The 10,827-nt window shown below is 34.8% G+C and overlaps 1 protein-coding gene across 1 annotated transcript; it reads right to left on the minus strand.

The window, feature by feature from the left end:
• Positions 1–6,753: 6,753 nt before the first annotated feature.
• On the minus strand, positions 6,754–10,188 carry LOC150106447 (NFX1-type zinc finger-containing protein 1-like). The gene has a single exon (XM_090393001.1). It carries the CDS (start codon positions 10,186–10,188, stop codon positions 6,754–6,756), a length of 3,435 nt encoding a protein of 1,144 aa, XP_090249127.1.
• Between the last annotated feature and the right edge of the window lie 639 nt (positions 10,189–10,827).

The following is a 10,827-nucleotide window of genomic DNA, read 5'->3' on the forward strand; positions in this document are numbered from 1 at the left end:
AATAAAGTAACATAAAGTAACAGCTGAGCTGGATAAGGGGAACGGAACGGCTACACGATGGTTCTTCTCGACTGTGCAAAGATGTGTGACAGGATGCTACACAGAGCTTGCATTAATTGGAGCAATAGGAGGTGACGTGAATAGGAGGAATGTTAAGGGTTAGGCACAGAGAATAGTTTATGGAGGAGCAGAGTTCATAAGGACTGTGATCAGCAATGTGCCACAAGGCTCAGTACTTATTAATATGTATATATTATATAAGTACTGATAATATGATATCTTGCATAGACTGATGCTATGAGCAAGAGTGACTGGCCAACAATTTAAATGTGACAAAGCGTAAATTAATAGAATTTGTGGGTGGAATGAGAATGAATTTCAGAAGTCATCGCAAGGGCGGCCAAAATAGTTCAGTTAATTGGTTATTGAAGAACGCACTACTGACAAGCAGAGACAAGGAGGCTATTAATCCTCTGATCTGATTACCCGGGTTTCTTGGGAAATTTTCGAGGTGGAGAGAATCCTAAAGCGGATGACCAACATAGTAGCAGATCTAGAATATTGTTTATGGGAATAGATTGAAGATTTGTTGGTTGCAGACGTTAGTTGATAGGCAGGGAAAAGTGTGTGTGTGTGGGGGGGGGGATAGGAGAGAGGGTATGGACATTTAAGTTGCTTAAAGCAGTGGTTCCCAAACTTTTTCGGTTCGCGGCACCCTTAGTGTATCAGGATTTTTCAACGGCGCGTAAAGTCAGAACATAGGCCTATAGGATAACAGTTGTAGTGCGCAATTGGTGCGGTTAGGTTGGTTAAGTTAAAAATATATATAATAAATAAATGAAACACGTATTTCAAATTCACAAACAATTTATGTAAAAAGTATTAAATAAATACACATTTTGAACAATAAAATCATTAAATAAATCGTAATTAGTGGGAGGTGAGCCTGTTGTTCACTGCACATCTTCTCAAATCTTGGAATCAGACTAGACACAGCACTCTCATTTCCTTTTCCACGTTGATTTTCGCACGATGCATCAGCACATCGATGGTCCGATTCTAAATCCACGTGGGCTAAGTGTCATTTCAGTGAAAATATTGGAATATTTCTGGCCCCCCAGTGCACAATTTGGGAACAACCGGCTTTAAGTTTTAAGGATTGGTACGGAGAAAATTTTTCAGTAACTTGACTTGCTTGCGGAGATCTATGTGTCATCCGTGGAAATTAAGGTGAGCGTGTGGTTAGTAAAAAGCGCGAGGACTAGATTTTTTTGGCTGGGATAGTGGCGAATGATTATCGAGTTTGCTCGAGTCGGTTGTGAGCGCTTTGTTGGTGAATGAGTTCAAGGCCAGGAATGAGTCATTGTTCGAATAATCATTAGTGAAATGTTAATGGACCTGCTGTGGCGAGTTTTAAGGACTCCTTGGAGGTGCCTTTGTAATAAGTTTGTGTTAATTCCAGATTGCATGCACCTTACTTAAATTAAGATACACCATGGGTTTATATACACCAAAGGAAGTTACGCATTTTTCTGTAATTAAGCAGATGTGATATATCAGCTATTAAATTTATAAATCACATTTATTACATTTTATAGTTTGCATCGTTGATTAAGTTCGGTAGCAACCATTGTTTCATTTGGTATGAAATTAAAAATATATTGCATGCCTCTTTGAATTAAACCTTTTTTAAACTAATGAATCCTGTATTCATTACTTTGTGTTCTTCTGGTGTGCACAGAGGAGCAGAAACATCAGCACAGAGCCCGTTTCATCTGTAAAATTGCGTGTGGTAGATTATCATTTACAATAAAGGGAATTCGTACTATATAATAAGTACAACATTTAGTTTTCTTAGATCGGACAATTCGCGCTGTCGATTTGCATTGTGTCTAATTTCTAATGTAACGACTTAAACATTAAGATTTTATAAGAATAGAACTGGAAAATGTCTTAATTACTGCTAACCTAGTTTTTAGGTTATCTAGTCTTCTTCAGCCGCTGCGGATTCGAACATCGATGAATTTCGCTAATTGCAATCGTGAAGCTTGAAAACTTGCATTATTTCTAGAGCAGGGTTTCCGGATTATATTATTAAAACATATAATTAATAAAAGTAGAAAAACATTTTCGGTTCCACTCACAGTATTAATATAAGTCTACAATCTTTCGTGGAGAGGGAGGAGCCACAAAATATAGCATATATTAATAAGTTTATTATTCGTGTATTAGAATGTTTCTATACTGCATTTTAATGATATGAGATAATGAAGACTATTTAGGAATTCAGTAAATAACAGAGTGGAAGAAAAATGCTTACAATATATAGCACATTGTTTATCTCAGATACCTTTTCCGAAGCCGTTTTCAAAATATAATCTAATTACGAATAAGGCAAACCCCATCTTCGTGAGCAATCTTCCGCCAGGCTGAACTGGACTTTATTATTAGGTATTTGAACAAGTGATTATGGATAAAGAAGGAATCTTTCTTTTAACGGCTGGTTGTCGTCGAAATATTTGAGTTGGGGGGGGGGGGTAGGATGTTCCAAAGAATGACAGATGGAATGAAAGGGGGGAGGATAAGTTAGTTTAATAAGTTTGAATCTGAATTGTTGATATACTGATCTACAGCTCTTCATGTTTTCACATATTTAGAGAAAAGTGATGAAAATGGTCAGTTAGGTGTATTAGTACCCATGAAAAAACGTATAGAAAAAGGATAAGACAGAAAGAGGGTGCTTATGAGAAATTGACTGGAGGGAGTTGAGAGACGGGGCATCATCTTTTAAGGGAACTATCACCTAAATAACATCAAGCATTCTTAGGAAGGTTTCAGTACATCACCCGCACGTGAGAACAGTAGTCTAAGGTTGGATATACAGTATTTAATGTAGCATTTGCACAAGTGAGACAGTTTGAGAAACTGTCTCACTTGTACAAATGCAAAAAAAAAAAAAAAAAAAAAAAAAGATAGGGAAAAGAATAGTAAATTATTCAATACTAAAAGTGATATATTTGAGCCTGGAAAAGGCTAGATATGTAAATCTGTGCATGAAAAGAAATCTGATCATGACTAGATATTCAAATATTGCTAAAAATAAATGAAGGGAAACCAGAGCTTTTTTTTTTTTTTAACTTATCTGAAAACTTATTTAGGTTGATGCAATTTAAGGTCTAGAGCATCTCACTATTCTTAGCGAAATCAGAAGAGAGAAAATAATTCACCCTGACACTCTGTGAATGACCCATTGGCAAAGGGCAGAAAACATAAGATAGTATCTTGGTAAGTGATAAATCCGATCGAATACTCTGGAATCAAGCTCCGTTTCTCTTAACCTTTGCATAGCTTGTATCCAAAGGTATGTGGAAGGTTTACTAGATCTTCTGTGGATTAGGATGTGTATTTAGAAGCCCGCCAGTATTAATTGATGGCTCTAAGTAGCAAAGTTAGCCCTTGATGACCCTTTCCACTGCTTTCGAGAAGTTGAGGTCAATGCAGTGAAAGGATGGTTTGATAGCTGACTTGTCTTTATTAAGACGTCCTAAATATCTTTCTTCCGTGCTGTTGGGTAGGTGAAAGCAGAGTATTTGAGCACATTGGGAGGGGGGGATAGGGGGAAAGAGAAATACTGTTCTGACCAGGAGACCTTTTATTAGTCAGACAACTTTATTTCTTTGTGTGTGCTCTCGATAAGACACAGGAATTATTGCAGTGAGCCTTTTTGGCGCGAGAGGCAATTTACCTCGATTGTCTCTACAATAATAGAAGACTATTATTATAATATATGACTGACACATCCTGACGCCAGGATGTCAGTCATATTCGCGATGTTAGTATTGCACCATGAGAATGCGGGTTGGAAGTATGGATGAGTTTTGCACCCAAGCCTCAGCGAGAGACTAAAGACTACATTCAACAATATACAGGAGGTATATTATATGTCGAAAACTGCTTTTGATTACACACACGTTGTCGGCTGTAGTGTAGACTAAGGTCACGCTACAGCCGGTAACTGAGTGGCTTTATTTAACTGAACTGCAGGCATTAATCTAAGTCTGAAAGTAATTATAACTGAGAATGAGGTTGTCCAACTGGACGAAGTACATCCAGTCCGCGATATGATTTGATTTCATTTGCGATGTATATTACACTCCCCCCCCCTACGATTAAAAGAGATATGGTGTCCGTTTTCTCGCTCAATTCAAGCCATTAATGAGATTTGTTTTCCACATCGGTTTCAAAACTGCTGAATCCGCTTAATCACGATATACACGTATAATGAAATAATTTTGTTTATTAGTTGTCTACTAGCAATACTAGTAATATTCAAGACTCGTACATAACCTGCAGACAGGGTGTCCACTTTTGTTCTCATATTCAAAAGAAAAGATTTAAATTCCTTGACTATTTGGAATGAGATAAGTGCAATAATAAATAATGCTGTACATTATTTATTATTGCACTTAATAAAAATTTAAATATATGATTTTTCTATTTGTTTAGCATTTCGATTACATTATTGAATCACGTAGTATAGACACTGCATTTCGGCTATCCATCCAGCGACTATAGCAATACGTAAAATTTGGCATCCCTGTGTTTAGGTTCTGAGCTGCCTTAAACCAGAATATCAAAAAGAATCTCAAATTTTATAGTGTCTTTGTTGTCAGCATATACAGATAGTGGAATGCTTACCGCTTAGTAAAAAGAAAGATCACACTGCTCTAAACCAGAATTTATTACAAACAACAATATAAAATGGAAGATTTACAATCACATTTCTTCACAAATATTCGAAAATTAAAAAGAATTAAATATGAATAAATATGAATTTCATGTTCCAAATATACACCTTCCTATAAAATAATTTGATTCAAAACCTTTGATAGTCATGGCAAACAAAGTTTAAATATGTAAGATAACTGTCGATTTTTTTTTCGAAATTGGTTATTCTTTAATTTACAAACTATATAAATAAATACAAGTGTAATAAGAGTAAAAAATGTCACAAGAACAGTACAAATTATAAAATCATATGGCCCTATTACAGTACAAACGAAAAGAAATTGGCTAAATTGCTCTAGTGTTCCATAAAATAAAAAATTGAGTTCGTTGGAAATAATAGAAACATCCAAAGATGAAACAATGGATACATCACCTCTCCTATGAAATTAGTGAAAAAATGAATTAAGGAATAAAACGAAACAATTAGTAATTTTAAAAATTAAATTTGATAATTAGTGAAAAATTGAAATTATATGGGGCCTTGGGTGAGGGAGAATGGATTTAAGGCTAAGTGGGGCGAACATGTCGCAGCACCTATTTCTTTGCTGAGGTAAAGTTGAAATTTTTAATCTAACCCCTTGAATTTTTTATACCCGAGATCTACTTGTTGATCTTTTTTTTTTTTTTTAATTTAAAAGAATAAATGCCGAAGGTCGTGAAAGACATCGACGTACGTATTCCAATATGCACAGTGCACTGCTGTAGTACGAGCGTGTGCTTCACTGGGAGAAGACAGTTTGTTTCAAATGTTGTATCAGAAAACAGGTCTAAGATATACCCAAAATATACCATCCCCCCCTCCCCAGACCACACTAAAGAGAACTGAATACTCCTGTAATTCGCTTACTTATTCATTGTGACCAAAGTATATAAGCATCATTAGAATTCATCCATATACTTTTCTTTATTAAATTTATTGAGTCCAGAATTTCCTCTGGATGTGGGCATTTTTATTTATTTTTTTGAAGAATTCGACGACAGTTATAATAAAGCTATTTTGCTTTTCCACCATTGAGACCATTTGATATATTAAAAATTACATAAATTGGTTGGGTAGGATGGAATTATGGTCGAAATAATTAAGCTATAGTGTAATTTGTGATGGTTCGAAAATTTAAGAAATGAAAAACCCAGTTTTATTTTAAGGGTAGGAAAACTTTCAATCCGATTCACCTTCAGTTGAAAAATCCTAATAAAGACATATATCACTATTTTTTTAAGAAAAAAAAAGTTGTCCTGTTCAATGATTTTAAGATGCCAATATTATGTCATAATCACGATTTCAGTGTTTTGTAAAATTCCATCATTGAAAGTTCTTAAGAATTGAGTTTTTATCATTTGCAAAAGACAGGCATGTATTCAGTGGAAGTTTAGATTTGATGACACGAAAGGACCTCTGGAGTATCTCCTCTTGAATTAGTAAAAGTCAAAAACTGAACCAACAAGAAATTCGATACAAAATAATGCAAAAAAGTTTACCCCTCCCCCACTACAAAATACTCTCCAGAATACACCGCTGCATCAAAAAACAGAAAAATGTTAACAAAAACAGAACTTCAAAAACTTTAAAATTTAAAAATAAAGATTTAATTTCTACATTAAAATAAATATTTGATATTTAATAAATAACGGATAAAATAAAAAAATAAATGTATATGAAATAGGAATCACATAACCGTATATTAAGAAAAAATATACTTGTGCAAACCTAAGTATGTCTAATTACATATACTGTAAATTAATAAACATCACAATTTAAACTCATTAGTTTTACAATGATTAATTTTAACTACAAAAAATATGGCTGCATGGTTTCTTATTAGTTATAAATAATGGTGGTGCATGAGTTGGTTCGTCGTGCTGAATAGACCAATGAAAATACATTGGCACATGACAATGGTATAAGTCTTTGCATGTAAACTGGGTGTAATGTTGATAGTAATGTTGCTCTGCATAGAAATTGGTCTATGCTAGACACCTGCAATTGCGGTTATCGAAATCAAGTGGACGCTTGACCATTTTAACTTTTCCTGCGTGTACAGCGCACTCAATCGGAAAAGAATCGCCGATGATATCTTTCTTTTCGAGTTTCTTCACAATATTTTCCCATAATGGAGATTTTTTAGCATATAAACGAAAATTTCCAACACAATAAAGACCACGCCTTGCACGAGATAAGGCAACACACATCCGATTATCTTCCACAAGAAAGCCAATATTTTCTTTCTTGTTGCTTCTTACGAAGGATATTAAAATGATTTCATTTTCTTCACCCTGGAAGCTGTCGACTGTTGTGGCATTTACTTCCTTCAGTTTATCATGTTTTTCCATGAGCTCCTTTATAACGGCAAGCTGTCCAGAATACGTGGTTAAAATACTAATCGTTGAACTCTGATTACCCATTTGTCGAAGATGAAGACAGAGATAGATAAGAAAATTTGCTTCGAAATAGTTACTATAACTTTCAGTATCTTTAACCTTATTATCATCTTCACCATGATTGAAGAAAAACACGTTCTCTTTCATTCCTTTGACGTCTGGATAGTTGTAGACGGAAGGACCATTTTCTAATACCGGATAAATTTCAGGCACTAACAAATCTGCTATTGACGGCCTCATTCTGTGCTGACAGGTGAGCGTCACATTAGGTCTTCCATTCTGAAATAACCTTTCAAACATCGATATCTCCAGATTGTAATTCTTAGCAAGATCGTATTCAGTAGGTTTTGGTCGGAGTTGCTTATGATCTCCAATTAAGATCAGTCGACTGACGCTGTCAGTCAAACAAGACAAAACATGCGCTTCTAATACTTCAGCTGCTTCCTCCACTATAACAGTAGAAGGTCGTAGTCGTTTTATCAATGAATGACGCTTAGCGGCCCCTGTAGTAGTCATTCCAATAATTTTGGCCTTTCGGAGAAAACAACAATTATATTCATCTTGTTCCATTTGCATTTCTTTTAATATTCGGGGTTGCATAAAGTGGTAATATTGTTCTTTCTTCTTCTCCAAATCGTATTTACATATCTCTATCATGTTATTCACCCACGCTCTGAATATTATCCACCGTTTTTCGAGTGCTGACTTTTTGTGTACGTCTGTTACGGTTTTATCTTCGTTGTTGACTTTAAGAAGCTTAGATATTAATATTTCATAAATTCTGGTATCAACCAGACACGATTCCAGATGTATTTTTTGTTTTCTATTTGTCAGTTCCTCATATCGAAGATATATTTTTTCCCGCTTCATAATTTCTTTTGCCTGTGAAAGCTGCGTTTCCCAAGTGTGTAACATTTCATACTTAAATAGATTTTTAGTAGTTAAGCATAACCAGCTTAATAATGCATTTTCCTCTTTATTCTCTTCTTGTTTTAATCGTGGCATTCTTGTTCTGTTCATTTCTGCCATTCGGTAGAGGGCCTTCCATATTTTAGAAGTGAACCGACCACTTAGAAGGGATTGTAATTTTTTGGATAATCTTCCCATATCTCTAATGAGTAGCCTAATTGTTTTTAAATGGCTGTATTCTGCTCCGGTGGGGAAAGCACCATTTGTTAATTTAACTGCAATCCGCAGAGATTGTTCATAGCGAAACATATCGTCTTCATAGATAGTTCTGTCTTGCTCATCGTCTTCTTCACTTTCTTCATTAAAAAAACGCATTTTCGCATGAAGTGCTTTCCACATACTTACTGCACGTTTTATGTGAGTGAGACGATGGGGTGCCAATACTACACTTTTACTCCTACTTCCAATTCTCACAATCCTAGTTGTTAAAGCCAGAATTCTCATTAAAAACTGGTCAAGTGCGTGGTTTGTATAGCAGACAACAAGAATAGGTTTGCTATTTTGTAATTCGTTTAGCAAAAACTCGACAATTTTACAGCCTATAAATGTCTTTCCTGTTCCTGGAGGACCTTGTATCAATGATAATTTACTTGTTAATGCTAATTCGAAAGCTTTTATTTGCTGAGAATCGTTCAAATCTGTTTTCAATACAGAAGATGCAGTTTGTTCCAGTAATTGCGGTTCGAAAACGATGTAATCTGCTAATGGAAAATTAGAAGAGTTCATTTCTTTAATCACCTGAAGAGTATACTTGTACGACTCAAAAAAGGCATTTGTCTCTATGAGGATGTAAGAAACATTTGACAAAAGATGACATTCATAATCTGGATTAATTCTAACCTGCAGTACGCATATAGTTTTATTTCTCACACTGCGATCCTCAATTATTGCAAAAATAGGTGTACGAAATTGGTCATGAGATAAACAGATAACATTTCCTTGTAGAAGATGCTTTGCGCAATTCCACTTGGGATGGTTTTTAACATTCATTTTCAAAAAACGAACTTTTCCGTAAATGGTAAATCTCGTCTCGGTAAGTAATTCTACATTTTTGTATAAATATCCCAATTTCATTCTAGAGCTGAGTGTCCCGACAGATGTCGCTTTTAATGCATATTCTTGCACGGTCTTTCGAAATCCTCTGATCAAATCCTCTCTGAAAAGACGGAATTGGACATCTAAATAATGTTCGATGCTTGTATAGTTTCCTCTGATGAGATTAGCTCTTACAAATGGCGATTCTGAACAGTGGATATCAGATTTCACCGGCAACACAGAAAGCAATCGAAAATTGTCTGGTGGTTGATCGCTATCTTTATTTGGAACCGTCCATTTACTTTGTATTTGAGGAAGGAACTCTCCAATTTCAACTGCAAGATTCTTTATTTGTCTTTTGATATGATCGTGTCGTTTGCATTCGTTGAATTTATTTACACACCTGGAAATAACTTCCAATACATCACTCACTTTTTTCTTTGAGATGGCCGGAAGTCCTCTGAAAATTTCGGTTAAAACACTTAAACTGTTTTCGACATCAATTGGTATCTCCTCCATGTTTTCTGAAAAAGTTATCGAGTTGATATAATCTGGAAATGTTACATCCATAAATTTATCAGAAGATACCAATGTAATGAGCACTGGTATGATGATTTTTTGATTTCGAGATTCGCATGCTTTTAAGAAGATCTGAAGAAATAATCCGAAGTATTCCTGTGATTTTTCATTTTTTACCTCTAAAAGTGTCATACTGGTCAAAAGTTCTTTTACTATCGGTGAAGAATTTTTATGGAAAAGAGTCCGTAGTTTTTCTGTGTCGCTCTGTTCTTTGGAGCACGCATGTTTTCTTAACGCATTTGGTTTGGGAGATGATACGCTTGATTTCAATGGCAACAACTGTTTCGCTGTTTTCTGATCAATATTATCGTTTGGAATGCGATTTAAACATACAGTTTGGATAGATGGCTTTTTTACTTCAACAATGGCTGATAATTTATTTCCATTACTGCTATCATCTAGCGCAAGAGCAGATGTTGCATTTATTAGATTTTCCATTCCTTGACTGTGGTGGTTATTTTTTTTCTCCTGATTCTTTATAGAAGAAATTTCATTCTGGAAGGGGTAAAAGAATAACAAAAATTAAATTCAAATGGCCAATTTATTATTAATTTTATACTTTTTTAAAATAAAATCAGCTGTTCAACAGGTAAGTCAATACCAAAGTAATGTCTTGTAAGAAATTATGACGCTTGGACAAAAAGAACCAAAATACATATAACTGGATAAGCATATTGACAATGCGATGGTTAGAAAATGATACAGGCAACCCTCATAAGACTGTAGTTAGATTTCTATAAAATCTCGTGTAGTGTGAAACCGTTCATGCAATCAACTGATGTGTTGGAACGTTACACGGTCTATTGATGCATTAAAATCTAGTGCAGTTCTCTTTTTTTTTTTCAAATAAACGTTCTTTAGGGCACTTCCTCCCTCCCCGTTAAAGACCTGTCTCATTGGGGTTAAACTTTGTGTGTGTGTATGCTCCTTATTTTATTTTATTTTGAAATTTGAAGTTCAGCAATGCATACCAGCAAAAATTTATAAAAGATCAAATAAAAACCAAAATGGCCTTACAAAAAGCGTTAAAAGAAACGTTACGAACTGTACGCTTCGAAGTCACATTTTTAATAGTCT

Source organism: Typopeltis vanoorti, chromosome 5 (genome assembly GCF_054136105.1).
Source record: "Typopeltis vanoorti isolate ZY-2024b chromosome 5, IOZ_Tvanoo_1.0, whole genome shotgun sequence".
Classification (NCBI taxonomy): domain Eukaryota; kingdom Metazoa; phylum Arthropoda; class Arachnida; order Uropygi; family Thelyphonidae; genus Typopeltis; species Typopeltis vanoorti.

Bases quoted from the DNA above. Each gene is read 5' to 3' on its own strand.
- LOC150106447 (XM_090393001.1), bottom strand. From the start codon at position 10,188: ATGGAAAATCTAATAAATGCAACATCTGCTCTTGCGCTAGATGATAGC.